The sequence below is a fragment of the Aquarana catesbeiana genome, linkage group LG01 (assembly GCF_042186555.1).
Source record: "Aquarana catesbeiana isolate 2022-GZ linkage group LG01, ASM4218655v1, whole genome shotgun sequence".
Classification (NCBI taxonomy): domain Eukaryota; kingdom Metazoa; phylum Chordata; class Amphibia; order Anura; family Ranidae; genus Aquarana; species Aquarana catesbeiana.
This window is the reverse complement of record NC_133324.1, coordinates 570,591,608-570,606,651: the sequence shown is the minus strand read 5'-3', so window position 1 is coordinate 570,606,651 and position 15,044 is coordinate 570,591,608. Positions and strand designations below refer to the sequence as shown.

Below are 15,044 nucleotides of genomic sequence, written 5' to 3'. Positions count from 1 at the left end.
TGTGTGTGTGTGTGTGTGTGTGTTTTTTTTTTTTTTTTAACTTTATCCCCGATGTCTTCCCTTTCCTCCAATGCGGCTAATCAAGCACAGGTCACCCAGATCACTTTTACATGACAGACTGAGCCGACTGAATGAAACTAACGGCTACTGCACCTGTGAGTAGACACTCACTCTCTTGATGTATGTCCAAAGTGGCAAAACAAAAGTAGTTAAGCTGACCATACACAGCAGTATTTCGGTCTGGAATTGTTTGACTTTCTATTGGTTTAATGGAGTCAAATCGGTGTTTTGTTTTAAAGCTGTCTACTGTAGTTGGCCAGACAACCTGCATTTTGAGAATGAGAAGCCATAACAGCCTCCATGTTCTTCAGGAAAGGAAATGTAATATAGCAACGAGTATTTTGATTTCTCTACATACATTGCATTCATCAAGACTATTTGTGGTTCAAAGGGCAAAATTTTTACCTTAAGATTTTTTACCTTAATGCAGAGAATGCATTAACAGTAGCTCCCCCCAGGCCCCACATATAAAAAACATCCAGCGCCGTCCTGTCTGAAGCTGGTCTCCCCTCTCACAGGCTTGGCTGATAGCAATGGGATCCATTGGCCCCATGCTGCTGTCAATCAAATTCTGTGAGGAAGGGGACGGGGCTGAGACACTCTGTGTGTCTATGGACGTGCACAGCCCTGCTTGGGAGTTCTTGCGTACAATATCTCTGCCCTCTCCCCTGCTGTTCATTCACAGGAGCCTTTGTATTCTGTGACTGCGTTTAGGCAGTAGGAGCGTGCACAGCAGCTGCACGCGACTCTGCAACCTCAGGATTGAGACATCTGGGTCCTGCATTGCAGCTCTGTAAGCATAGCGACAGTTTGGGTCCTGGCACTCTGAAAAATGTATATTGTAAATTAACCACTTGCCACCCAAGCCAATTCTGGCATTTCTCTCCTAAATGTAAAACATTTTTTTTTATCGTACATCACAGGACACAGAGCACCATAGCAATCACTATTTGGGTATATAGGCACCTTCAGGTGATGGACACTGGTATACCCAATACAGGAAGTTCATTCCCTATAACCCCTCCTCCTACCAGGAGTACCTCAGTTTTTTTGCCAGTGTCTAAGGTGTTGGTTACGGGGGAAGATGTGCTCTGAAGAGCTCCACTGGAGGGATCCTGACTGGATTTAAATAGCCTCCATAGACCGGATCCATCCAAAGTGCCACTGAGGCCAAGGTGGATGGTACCTGGGCCTCGTATACAAAGCACGAGGTTTTGCCTGTGACAGCTCTTCTTGCAGGGCTGGACCCCGGGACCCAGGGCTTTTTGGTCATGCCTACATTATCTAAGTTTTTCCTGGCAGGGTGCTAATACAGGTCCAAGGTAGTGGAACCCCAATAAAAAGGGTCCCGCAACGCAGCCTGCCGTAATGGGTGAAATTTGGATCTTTCTGTTACCTTCTCCTCGCTGCAGGATACTGCTGTAAGGGAAGAAGCGTAGGAATTGTAAAAAGTCCACCTTTGTTTGTTTTTTTTTTTTTCTTCCATGAGTAAAATGTTATGCCTTATCTCCACTAGAGGGAGTAAATGCACATACCTTGGTACGTTGCTTCTCAGTCAGCTCAGTGTCCAGCTAAAACAGCGTGTGTGTGTGTAGGGGGGGATTCTTAATCTTGAATGAAGTTTTGCCGCATATTCATCTCCCTCCTGGGGGAACTAAGGGGCTGGGGGGTACAAAAGCCGCCCCCTCCGGGCGGCTTCCCTATGTTGTATTTACCGCTAACTGAGTCAGCTGAAAGATTCCCCACATAGCCATAAAGCTTTACTACTCCCCAGCCCTTGTCCTTACTTGATTATTCACAAGGATAGAGCCTCCCCTTCTACGGGTCTGCCAATGCCGTCTGTGCCTGCGGACTGCTCTTAATTTGAAACGAGGGGGGGGGCTGCTGGGGTTAGTGGCGGGGCATGGCTTGGGCACGGTGCAGGCGCCGTCAGACTCCAGAGGAAAGCCTCGGTCAGGCACAAAAGAAGTCCTGGGGGCGGAAACCTGCAAAGCAGAATTCTAAAGCCTCATTATGAAGAGGCGCCCCCTTCGCCAGAGTTGGGGGGAAGACTTTAGCAATACTCAGAAGTCTGGCAAGAGGAAATTCGGGACAGATGGGTCATCTCCACGGTGTCTCTAGGGTACAAACTAGAATTTTGGGAGTTTCCACCGTCTTGTTTTCTGAGGTCAAACATTCCCAAAGATCCAGGGAAAAGGCACTCTGTTTTTGGCACTAGACAGATTACTGGCTCAGGGGGTGATCATACAAATCCTCACAGAAGAGCAAGATTTGGGGTTTTATTCAAACCTCTTTACGGTACCAAATCCAAATAGAGATGTCAGACCCATTCTAGATCTAAAGAATCTGAATCTGTTCTTAAAGATCCGCTCTTTTCACATGGAGTCGATCAGGTTAGTGGTGTCTATCCTACAAGGAGGAGAACTTCTGGTGTCCATCGACATCACGGATGCATATCTGCATGTCCCTATATTTCCCGCTCACCAAAGGTTTCTGCGGTTCGAGGTAGAACAGCAGCATTTTGTTTGTAGCTTTGCCCTTCAGGGTAGCAACAGCACCCCAGGTGTTTACAAAGGTGCTGGCCCCACCACTAGCCAGGTTCAGGGCACAACAGTCTTGGCGTACCTAGACGATCTATTGCTAATAGACCAGTCGTGGCTCGTTTGGAGCAAAGCATGCGCGTTACAGCCAGTTACCTGGAAAGTCAGGGTTGGATTCTCAACCTAGAGAAGTCTTCCTCAAAACCGCTAAAAAGGCTGGAGTACTTGGGTCTGATCATAGACACAGCCCAGAAAAAGGTGTTCTTGCTTCAGGCAAAGATCAACTCCATAAGAGAGCTGGTGCGGATGGTCAGGTCGAAAGGAGATCTCTCCATTCACCTTTGCGTGGGGTTATTAGGAAAGATGGTGGCTTCATTCAAAGCGGTTCCCTATGCTCAGTTCCATTCCAGACTGTTGCAAAACAGTATCCTGTCTACTTAGAACAAAAGGGTTCAATCTCTAGATTTGCCAATGCGGTTGTTCCCAAAGGTGTCCCAAAGCCTCAATTGGTGGTTACTAACCCAGAATCTGCTGAAAGGAAAATCCTTAAGACCAGTTATCTGGAAGGTGTTAACGACAGATGCCAGCCTTTCAGGCTGGGGAAGCAGTACTATAGAAGACAACTGTCCAGGGACAGTGGTCAAGAACCGAAAGCCTTGCCCATGAATATCCTAGATTCAGGCAGTGCATCTGGCTCTGAAGGCCTGGACTTTCAGGTTGAGGGATTGTCCTTTTAGGATCCAATCTGACAATGCCACAGCTGTGGCCTATATCAATCACCAAGGGGGCACCAAGAGTCTTGCAGGGCGGAGAGGGGTGAACCATATTCTAACTTGAGCAGAAAGGAATGTTCCATGCCTGACGGAAGTCTTTATCCCGGGAGTAGAGAATTGGCAGGCGGACTACCTGAGTCGCCAGCAGTTATTCCTGGGGGAATAATAATGGTCCCTTCACCCCCGACATTTTTCGGGCTGTTTGCCAAAGATCGGAGACTCCGGACGTAGATCTTCTGGTGTCCAGATTCAACATGAAGTTAGTCAACTTTGTGTCCGGGACAAGGGATCCACTTGCATACGGAATAGATGCGTTGGTGACCCTGTGGTATCAGTTCTCACTGATTTTATCTACCCCCCCCCCCCCCCCATTCAGTTGCTGCCACAACTTCTTTGCGGGATCAAGCTGGAAAGAAAGCCTGTAAATCTCGTGGCCCCAGCATGGCCCAGAAGGTCCTGGTATGCAGAAATCGTAAAGAAGGTCGGTGGGGGCCCATGGTCCCTTCCACTATGGCCAGACCTACTCTCACAAGGGCCGATATTCCATCCTACCTTACGAACTCGGCTTGACTATTGAAACCCACATTCTGAAGAAACATGGGCTTTCCGGGTCAGTTATCTCTACCTTGATTAATGCAAGGAAGCCAGCTTCCAGAACTATATATTAGAGTCTGGAGGGCTTATGTTTCCTGGTGTAAATCCAAGGGTTGGCACCCTCAGAGGTATATCATAGGCAGAATTTTTGCCTTTCTACAATTAGGGGTAGAGATGAAGTTGGCCCTGAGTACTATTAAGGGCCCAGTCTCAGCTTTATCGGTTTAATTTCAAAGACCACTTGCTTCGCATTCTTTGGTCTCGGGTTATTGCAAGGAGTGATGCGGCTTAGTCCGCCAGTTAGATCACCTTTGAACCCTTGGGACTTGAACTTAGTTTTGTCAGTGTTACAAAAACAGCCATTTGAACCAATAAAGCATATTCCCTTAGTCCTTCTGACAAGGAAGTTGGTGTTCTTGGTTGTTTGTTTTATAGCACAAAAAATAACCACCTGAGGTGATCAAATACCACCAAAAGAAGGCTCTATTTGTTGGGGGAGAGGACATTCATTTTGTTCTGGGGTCGAGATAAAAAAAAAAATTCACCTCGGGCTTCCCAGCAAAAAAAGGCAGTGTTTTACATCTGCCTGTGTCAGAAGATGTTTTCTGACTCCAGGGGTCATAAAGCTGACCCCCACCGCCACCTGTAAAAACAATTGGGCAGCTAAACGGCTTTTACATTGCAGGGAATCGCTGGCTGAAAAAGATCTTGATGATGCCTGTAGCTGCAGGCATCATCCAGATATCTCCACTTCATGCCCCCAACGTCATAGGATGTCAACCCAGGGGAAGTGGTTAAAGAGGCAATTCCATGAGATGGCATACACCTTTTGGACTTAACCCCTACTAAGGCTGCCCATGCATGTATACAATTTTCTTGCACAATTTTCCTTTAGATTTACCAAAACCATATAATGAGGTCAAACCTAAACACCTTTTTAATTTGTATGCAGACTCTTGCACTATGTAGTTGAAGGTAAATCTAAAGGAAATTGAATAGGAAAATTGTATAATTTTATGGCCAGCTTAAAAACCCAGCACTTTCTACAAAGTTGATGAATTCCTTAAGTTTAGGAAATTCTAGAAGCCATTTGGTCCTGTACACCCAGTGGTGTGACTGATGACACCCAGAATAATAAAAGCAAATGATATAGCCAGGGTACCAGCAGAGGGGAAGTGTGTTTGTTTTGTTTGTTTTTTTTTATGCTGGTGTATAGTCTGACAACAATCAACTATACAGTCTAGTTGACCCAGGTACCTCATGGCAAGCAAAAGGGACCAAAAAAAATAAATAAATCATCCTAGGTATTTAATGTGAAGTGTTGACTTGAATAGGTCCACTCCAATATGTATGTAAAGCAGGGAAAGGTTGAAATGCCTGCTAGGTTATATTTTTCTGTATGTGTGGCATTGGGAAAATGTACACTTTCTGTTCCAGAGACGTAACTGGAGGTTAGAGGGAATGTCCTAAAGTGAGGAAATACCCATCAAAGAGTTGAATAGTAGGCGAGGTTGAAAAAAAGGCACAAGTATCCCTATTGTGGGGTCACCAGTACGGTATTTGTACTTTGTCTCCCAGAGTAAGTGTACCAATTGAAAGCATTCCCATTACTGCTTGCCCTGTAGACCACTGACTTTTTGGATTTTTCCCCTCCCTTTTTCTCTACCAGTACAGGGAGGGGGGAATCTCCCTGACTGAGACAAGAAAATCGGAGCAGTTAGAACGCTTTACCACCCTATCTAGGATTAAACTTTAAAGAATGTTTTTGTCAGGGGGGAAAAAAAAAAAAATAACTGCTTTTGGGCACATCTGAATAACTTTTTTTGTTTTATCTTAGGCATGAAATCCCATCATTCAACGGAAAAAACGCTACTCATGGTAGCAAATGCCCACATGCATTGGGACCCAGAGTACTCTGATGTCAAGCTTATCCAAACTATGATGTTTGTGTCTGAACTGAAAAGCATTTTAGAGAAGGCTGCAAGTCGACCTGGCAGCCCTGCACCTGATCCAAATTCCATCCCCTTTGTCTTGTGTGCTGATCTAAATTCTTTACCAGATTCAGGTAAAATGAATTGGGCTTTAATTTGCTAGTTCCTTCTTCATGTCTTCCTTTTTTTTTGTTTTTTTTTTTTTTTTTGTTTTTTTTTGTTTTCTAAATATGGTTGTCTTATCCTTTACAGATGCTTTATGGCAATTTGCCTTTTTATCTTGGGACTCGAGGAAAGATTGGATATATGATTTTACATTAACAGTAGAACATTAATGGCCTATATGTACAATTATTGTGTCTGTGTTAATTCAGCTTTATATTGGGCCCAGTGGTATATTAAAGTAAACCAGTGTCCAGTTTATGTACACCAGCCCTCAAATTTTCTACTCGCATTTTGCAAGTGACTAATGAGGGCTGGCGAGCGTTAGTTGCCTGGGAGAGGGGGGTCGGCAAGCACCGCCGGTAGGCGGGGTTCAATGGAAGCCTTTCTCCCAGTGATCGCCCAGAGGAAGAGAGCCGGCCGGATCATCAGAGCGCAGATCATTGCTGTAGCAGCTTTCATTTCAATTGCTGTGTGTTCCCCGCACTCGCTGTCACACACAGCTTTGCCTCCCGGCCCGGGTACTTCGATAGACAGATCATCCGTCTAATCCCAGGGCGCGTGACTTGTATCATAGTACCCTGGCCAGGAGGCAGAGCTGTATGTGATTGCAAGCGCAGGAAACACACGGCAATAGAAAAGAAAGCTGTAAGTGATGTTCCGCGCTCTGATAATCTGGCCGGCAATCCTCTTCCTCTCCTCTTGCCCGGCACAGGTGAGGCGGCACTGATAAAGTTGTTAAATGTTTTATGCAGAATGAAGTTTTAAAATTTATTAAGTGTCATCTCACAAGATAAATTATGAGGGCATGTTTAGGGGTGGATTTGGGGTCAGGGGTTGGGTGGGGCAACTGGTGGCTAGTAACCCTTGAGACCTGGCTAGTAGCTCAGGACTTGAAATTTTGAGCCCAGATGTACACTAAAGTATGTACATATCCTGGGGGAAAAAATTTAACCGAGGTACAGAAAACTTTACTGGGAAGGTCTTTGCAGACTTCAAATGTAAATGACCAGAATGTGTCTCTAAGCTCTTAGAACAGGACTCAAACCAGACTTGAGTTTTTGCTTGGATCTTTGGGAATTGCTTAACAATACAAGCCACTAGAGGTGTGATTGAGGGCTTGTTTTTTAAAGCTCTAACAGCTTGTTAAGAATATGTAAATAGTTTAATGTCCCATAGTCTGGGCACCGGTGTATTATAAAGGTTTTAATGTATATTGGTTTTAAATTTATGTAAGATTTGTTAAAACGTATTCATTGTAAATTTTTACATGTGTTAAAAATGGCAGGGGGTTCTTTCTTTTGGATCTAGTATATATTATACTAGTACTTTTTAATTTGTACATTTTAGCTTGCCCAGGAAAAGTTGGCTCAGGCCCACGATTTGTCTCCAGGTGATTTATCCCTTAATAGTTTTTCTTCGTTCGATGAGGGTGCTGATTGCAATGTGTGACATTCCTGATGGCTACTAGAGTGAGAGTTCACAAATATGTATGACTTTTTGCCTGGAAAATGTGAAGTTCACGTTCTTTTGGGTGAACTTTGGTGAATAATCACTGTAGTATACATATAACATAGCAATATATAGTGTGTGCTATTTCAAGAGCATATTTCTTTTTTTCATCTACAGTGCTGGGAATGTGCAAACAATTTTAGTTTTTTTTTTTTTTTTTTTTTGCCCAACATTGTCTTTACATTTGTTTTGTGCAACAGGTGTAGTGGAGTATCTGACAAATGGAGTGGTTGCTGACAATCACAAGGACTTTAAGGAGCTTCGATACAATGAGTGTCTCACAAACTTCAGCTACAATGGAAAGAATGGGACCCCGGATGGAAGAATTAGTCATGGCTTCCAACTGAGGAGTGCCTATGAAAACAACTTGATGCCTTACACCAATTACACCTTTGATTTCAAGGTATGCTGATTACGTACTGTATTATAATTAAATGCAGTTTTGTCTTCAAAGTGGCATAAAAATGTGTAACAGAGGGGGTAAGTATTTGGCACTCAACCGGAAAGTCAATCTGTGCCAGTGGGGCTAAAGACCACTTGGGAGGAAGCCTCTAAAATGTGTACAGTCGGTATAGAAAATCACCCCCTTTAAAATCACATTTTGTTGCTTTGCAGCCCAAAATGAAAACAGTTTTTATTTTATGCTTATTTACTGAGTGCAACTTGCATTCAAGTGAAAGATGTATACCACCAACATGTCATTGAGTTGGAAAAAGGATCACCCCCTTGTGTCAGTATTTTGTTGAACCAACTTTTGCTTTAATTACAGCCTTTGGTCTGTTGGGATATGTCTCTACTAACTCTGCAATATTTGCCCACTCTTCTTTGCAGTACTACTCAAGTTCAGTTTGATGGTGACAGTTTGTGGACGTCATTTCACAAATGGGGTTGTGCTCTGACTAGGCAATGCAAGAGCATTCAACTTTTTCTCCTTCAACCACTTTGTAGTCATTTTTGCTGTGTGCTTTGGGTCATTGCCAGAAGGTTGTCAATGGGATGGGGGGTGGCGGCGGCACCCATAGTGCAACTGAAACAATCATCGGCTATCGGGAACTGAAATGCTTCAGGAAAGCTCTTTTCATGCTGAGCTAATAATGATTACAGCTGATCAGTTTTTCTCAAGTCTTCCAGGACGGCACTCTGGGAGATGACTGGTCCCACCTGACAGGAAACACAATCAACAAAGGTCAAAAACCCCGCCCCTCCCTGTGCTTCTCAGTTCTTGGATTGTTGCCCCACAGCGAACCCATTTATTTTTATTCCCGAAAGACCCAAGGTCTCTTGTGAAGCTTTTTGGGTCCGGTAGAGGGCATCCTTCCTTGGGGGGGGGGGGGGGGGGCATCCAGATTTGGAAGAGCCCCCCTGAGTACTGAAGGACCCTGGGTACAGTGGGGTACCCAGAACTTCAGGGACCACTTTCCTGCTCCCTCCCCCTTACCTGACCGGGCGTCCGTTCAATAGGGGAGCTGGCAGTCAGTTGTCCCTCAACCCCCCCCCATGGGGAACACTGGAATCTACAGCGGTGGCTCTCGCGGCATTACCCAACTCCTGGAGGCTCCTGCTGGGTCGCACAGGTGGCTGGCAGTGAAGAGATGGCGCCAGTTGGCAGTTCTCCTACAGAGCCAGAGGCCGGCGCCATCTATCCGGCGTTTGGAAGAGGAATGACGTGGCTTCCTCCCCAGACCGGCAATGACATTGCCGTGTTCCTGCGTCGCTTCAGGGCTTCAAGAAAATGGTGGCGTTTTTCGTCCAGGAGCAGAGGTCTGGCTGGCAGAGGAACAGGTGTCCACACCTTGCTCTCGCCAGTCTGGTCAATACCTACCCACTTGAGGACGCAAGCGGCGTGGTGGATGGAGCGAGAGGTGAGGCCCGCTACAGCTATGGAGGAGACCACAGGGGGTGCGTCAACCTAGCTGACACGGGTTATGATGGGGGAAGGGACCACGACTCTTACCCCTGCGGGACACAGGTTTGCGCTTATTGTAAGCTACCTTGTGTGTCTTTTTACAGGAGAGGACGTCACTGCCCAGAGGGTTGCTAGCCGTCATATAAAGACTCCTTCCCGCTCTAAAAGATACTGGTACTGTAATAGGTTACTCCAGGACCATTCTAAACCCTTTTGCTACAAATGTATTCACAGGTTAGCGGGGAAAAAAACATCTCGGGTCATTAGGGACTTTCTCTCTGTACAAACGGATATGCTCTTAAGGCCTTCCAAGCATCCATTAAGTCTAGGGAGCCGGAACCCCCACACTAGCAGAGAGGGTTTTCTCCCAGGAGGGCATCTCCTCTAACGGGGCAGAGGGCTTTAGAAGGCGTCCAGAACCCCTGAGATCTCTTCCGTCTCGGGACTCTGAGGAGGAAGATGAGGCTGAGGTTCCTGACCACAGTTGTTCTGATGAGGGCTTAGTAGACAGTCAGGAGGAGGAAGTGGACTCCAGACCTGGCAGACATATATCTTTTCAGCCGACGACATGGAGGGCCCCCTTAGGGTAGTATATTCGTCAGAGGAAATGCAAGAACCTGCAGCCTAGGTGTCTGCCCAGTACAGAAATGTATAGAGCAGGGGTTTTCAAACTATGGCCCTCCAGTTCAAGAACTACAATTCCCATCATGCCTAGTCATGTCTGTGAATGTCAGTTTTACAATGCCTCATGGGATGTGTAGTTATGCAACAGCTGGAGGGCCATAGTTTCAGGATCCCTGGTATAGAGGCTTGGTTAAGCCCCAGGCCAAAGTTCTCCCGGTTCACTAGGCCCTCAAGGATATCATCCTGAGGGAGTGGAAGGAACCTGAAAAAGCTTTTGAAGTTTAAAACGTGGAAACATGGGTGTCCCTTTTTAAGGAGGCAGAATAGAGGTTCTTTAAAACACCTAGACTAGATGCTTCCCTGGCGCAGGTGTCCAAGCAGTCTGACCTCTTTTTTGAGGATGCAGGTAACATCATATATATAAGCAGATGGATGGTAAAAGAGAAGAAATGGCTCCATAGTGTAGTAATTAAAATTTATTTCCAATTTGAAAATAAATTTTAATTACTACACTATGGAGCCATTTCTTTTACCATCCATCCGCTTACATCTTTTGAGTATGGGAGAGTGCAATCGCTGGCTGGTTACCAAATGTCCCCAAGTGCTGTGACTACGACCGGAAGTTGATTCCCTGTGGATAGCTATACCACTTGTTGGTTCACGCTCGACTTGGCCCATTGGGGGCCGCTGCTACAGGTGAGAGGCTGGGGGAAATAGGTGTCGCACCCTGGAGCTTGATTGGATGAACACATCTATCTTAGACACTTGTCGCCACAGTGATTACTGCACTTGCACTTTCCTGTATTATCAGAAGACCGGACCCTGTTGGTATTGGGAGCCGCATTGCATGGTTTTTTGGACTACACTTATCACTCATTACTACCATTTTTTTCTTTTGGACATTTATTACACACACTAGTGTCACGGTTCTTTATTTTTGCACATTGATATTTTACTTCAGTGTAATTGCACTCATTTTATGAGTTTATCTCATTCCACTTTATGATTGGTATCTATTTATGAATTTTATGATATTTATTCACCATTGCACTTGTATTTATTATTGCATTTGTATGTACTTTTGCACGTGTACATATTGCCTATTTATACACCTTTTCACTCAGGCTTAAGTAGCGCCACATAATTTGTTTTTTTTATTTACTCAGACATGTGGGTCGCCAAACTAATGGATCATGTGTCGCGAACCTCCAAATCCAAACGGGTATTGAACTCTTTAGAGGTAATGGGTAGAGCAGTAGCCTACCTGGTAGACTCCGCAGTCGAGACGGTGCGTGCAACCGCTAAGACTGGTGCCTTGTTAAATTCCGCAAGGAGAGCCTTGTGGGTTAAGACCTGAGATGGGGACAACTCTTCTAAGACTCGGTTGTGTGGCCTTCCTTTTGAGGGTTCCCTGCTTTTTGGCAAGGGGATGGATCAGGTTCTTTCTAGGTCGACAGAGAAGGAAGAAATTTCCCATTAAACCTAAGGACGGGATATTTTTTTTTCGAGGGCCCCCCAGGCTAAAAACCGGTTTGAAGATGGAAAGGGGTACAGTTAAGCGTTGGGGGGGTCAGAAAAGGCAAGCAGAAGGGGAGGTCCCCTCTTTCCCAGCCAGAAGTCTGCTGAAAGGACACCAAGCGACACAAGTGTAGGGGGAGGACTTTCCCACTTCCCCTCTCAGAAAGGATTACTCAGTCCCCACATCCTCAAGATTGTAAGAGGGCTCCAAGCTGGAGTTTCTCTACTCTCCTCCCCTAAGTTTCCTTTTAACCCACTTGCCCAAGGATCCTCTCAAGGCAGTGGGTATCTTGCATGATGTCAGAGCTGGCATAGCAGCGAGTCATCGTGCCAGTCCCAGCAGGACAATGCGGGCAGGGATTCTACTCGCATATCTTCGTAGTCCCAAAGCCTTGGTAAGGTACCGTCTCATAATAAATTTAAAGGGGCTAAATGCGTTCCTGCGGTACAAGAGGTTCTTCATGGAAATAATTTTCTAAGGTTCGCAATCCCCTCAGAGCAGGGAGTGCAGCACTGGCATTTCTCTGCCCTACCCTTCGGACTGGCTGCCAGTCCGAGAGTGTTTGCGAAGATTCTGGCAGAGGTGGTTGCTTTCCTTCATCTCCAGGGGGTAACCCTAATCCCCTGTCTCGATGACCTACTTGTTTACAACCAGAATCGAGATCTCCTTCTCTCTGACCTGGCCAAGGTAGTGTGTACCCTGGAGTCTCTGGGTTGGATCAGCCAGGAAACATCCTCGCTGGTTCCTGCTCAGATCAAGGTCTATCTAGGATTCCTGGTGGATTCAACAGCACAGAAGCTTGTTTTACCCCAGGGCAAGGTAGAGGGCCTCATTTCAGCGGCCGCGGCATAGAATTGGAGGTCTCTTACAGAGGGATCATGAGTTCTTGGCCTGATGACATCCTGTATCCCAGCGGTTCCATGGGCTCGGCTCTGTTTCCGGACTCCAGCAATTCCTCCTGGGACGGGGAGAGAGGAACACTGGACAAGGTTCCCATTCCAGAAGAGGTAAGGGAGTCTCTCAGAGGCTTCAGAAGGGCCACCTTTGGGGTCAACTCCAACCCCTCAGGATAACAACGGATGCAAGCGCCTGGGGTTGGGGGGGCCCACTTAGAGGAACTTTGAGCCCAGGGTGCCTGGAACCAGGGTCAGAGGAACACCTCCTCCAACTTCCGAGAACTCTTGGCGGTTAGAGAGGCCTTAAGGGCCTTCGAAGAAAGATTTAGGAGCTGAGAGGTCCAGATCCTTTTCCTGTTCTCCCTGGCAACCCTGAGATCGACTTCTTTGCCCGCAGAAGGAACAGAAGAGTGAAGAGATTCCTCTCAGGGATTCAGAGGGAGTAGATGCGCTGGCCCAAGTTTGGGACTTCCGTTTAGCATAAGCCTTTCCCCCTTGGTTCTAATCCCGAGGATACTGCAGAAACTAAGTCTTTCGGAGAGCAGACTGATTCTGATCACCCCATGATGGCCCAAGAGGACCTGCTTCCCTTCCCGGCGAAATTGGTCCATAGCTCACCCTTGGCATCTTCCATCTGGCAGGACCTTCTTCTTCAGGGCCCAGTCTGCCACCCAGATCCCGGCTTCTTCAAGCTGACGGCTTGGCTCTTGAAAGGGAGAACCTACGAAAAAGGGGGTGTTCTGAGAGAGTAATCGACACACTACTTTTAAGTAGGAAGCCGGTTACCAGGCGTATTTACACAACAGTCTGTCTTCTCGTGCTGGTACCAGGCGAAGGGGACTTCCCAACAAGAGATCCCTGCCATCCTGGACTTTCTCCAGGATGGTGTGGATCAGGGGCTGACGACCAAAACACTTCGGGTTCAGGTTGCAGCTTTGTCCTGTTTTTTTGGACAGGAGATTGGCTCTGGACCCTCTGATTAAAAGGTTCTTGTCAGTCAGACTGACTATCCCCAGTGCAGATGAGCAGATTTCTGCCCTGGGACCTTACTTTAGTTTTGGAAGCTCTAACCAGGACACTGTTTGAACCGTTAGCTCTTATCCCTCTTAAGTTGCTTACCTTTAAAATGGCTTTCCTGCTGGCGGTTACAACGGCCAGGAGGGTAAGCAACATTCAGGCTCTGTCAATAAAAGGGCCCTTTTTTTCTATTTGACAGGGTTGTACTTGGGCAGGATCTCCTCCTGTATCTCCCAAAGATGGCCTCAAAGTTCCACAGAACCCAAGAGATTGTCCTTCCCCTTTTTTGCACCAATCCTCAGAACGAGAGAGAGAGTTATTTTCATTGTTTAGATGTCAGACGTTGTCTGTTGGCTTATTTAGGTAAAGTGAGCGTTTAGCAGGTCCAGCCATTTATTTAATTTTTCTGGCCAGAAGTGTCAGCAAGCGTCTAGGGCATCCATAGCAAGATGGATCAAGCAGACTATTTCTTTAGCCTATGATCAGGCTGGTAGGGCAGCCCTGAGTGACCTTCAAGCACATTCCACTCGCGACCTCTAGGGCAGAAAGAACCAGAGCATCGGTGGAGCAGATATGTAGAGCAGCTACATGGGCACGCGAGAGCACCTTCCTGAGACATTACAGGGGGGAGTTGCTGTCTCAGGTTCTGGTATTTTTGGTAGGAAGGTCCCACAAGCTGTTGTCCCGCCCTAAGGTAGGCCTCAGCTACTTGCTCTTCTCTCAGGGTGCCTTCCTGGAAGACAACTTGAGAAAATTACCAGTTACACTTACCGGTAACGGTGTTTCTGGGAAGTCTTCCAGGACGGCAGGCCTACTTCCCATCCACTCTTTTTGGTATTTGGGTTTTGTATGGAGTTTTGAGGTGTTTGACTCTCGAGCACTGGTGAGTCAATACTTTTTCACAACTGACAAGCACAGGGAGGGGTGGGGGTTTAACCTCTTTTTGTTGATTGTGTTTCCTGTCAGGTGGGACCAGTCATCTCTCAGGGTGCCGTCCTGCAAGACTTCCCAGAAGCACAGTTACCGGTAAGTGTAACTGGTCTTTTATATTTTTTTTTTTTTTTTTTTTGTAAATTTTCTTTATTTTCAAAAGACACAAAAAAGAGGAACCCAAAACCACGTAGGGCGGGATTCCTAGAAAAACAATTTAGTGGTCCTTAGCTGACACCAAGTGAGTGAATGGGACACTCCCCACGCGTCTCGGAGTCATCTTTGACTCAGAAATGTCAATGTCAGAAATTTCAGTGGATGCACAAATAGGATCAGTAGATAGCGAATCTCGCTATCTTCTCCGCCTGCTACATAGACTCGTCCCCTTTATTCCAGAAGAAGACAAAGCAGCAGTAGTTGGAACAATCGTTAATTCCCGACTCGACTACGCGAACATAGGACTACCTAAATATCAGATTGCACTCCTACAACTCATCCAAAACATGGCAGCAAGACTGGTAACAGGAAAAAAGCCCTGGGAATCCATCTCTCCATCCCTGAGGAGCCTACATTGGCTAAC

At 46.3% G+C, this 15,044-nt stretch overlaps 1 protein-coding gene across 2 annotated transcripts in view; it reads left to right on the top strand.

Moving 5' to 3' along the window:
* CNOT6L (CCR4-NOT transcription complex subunit 6 like) overlaps positions 1-15,044 on the top strand; it is a 159,227-nt gene that overhangs the window by 114,362 nt on the left and 29,821 nt on the right. For both annotated transcript variants that reach the window (XM_073597399.1, XM_073597395.1), the window contains exons 11-12: positions 5,805-6,032; positions 7,773-7,975. In XM_073597399.1, coding sequence (XP_073453500.1) covers positions 5,805-6,032; positions 7,773-7,975 — 431 coding nt within the window. The remainder of the gene's footprint in view (positions 1-5,804; positions 6,033-7,772; positions 7,976-15,044) is intronic.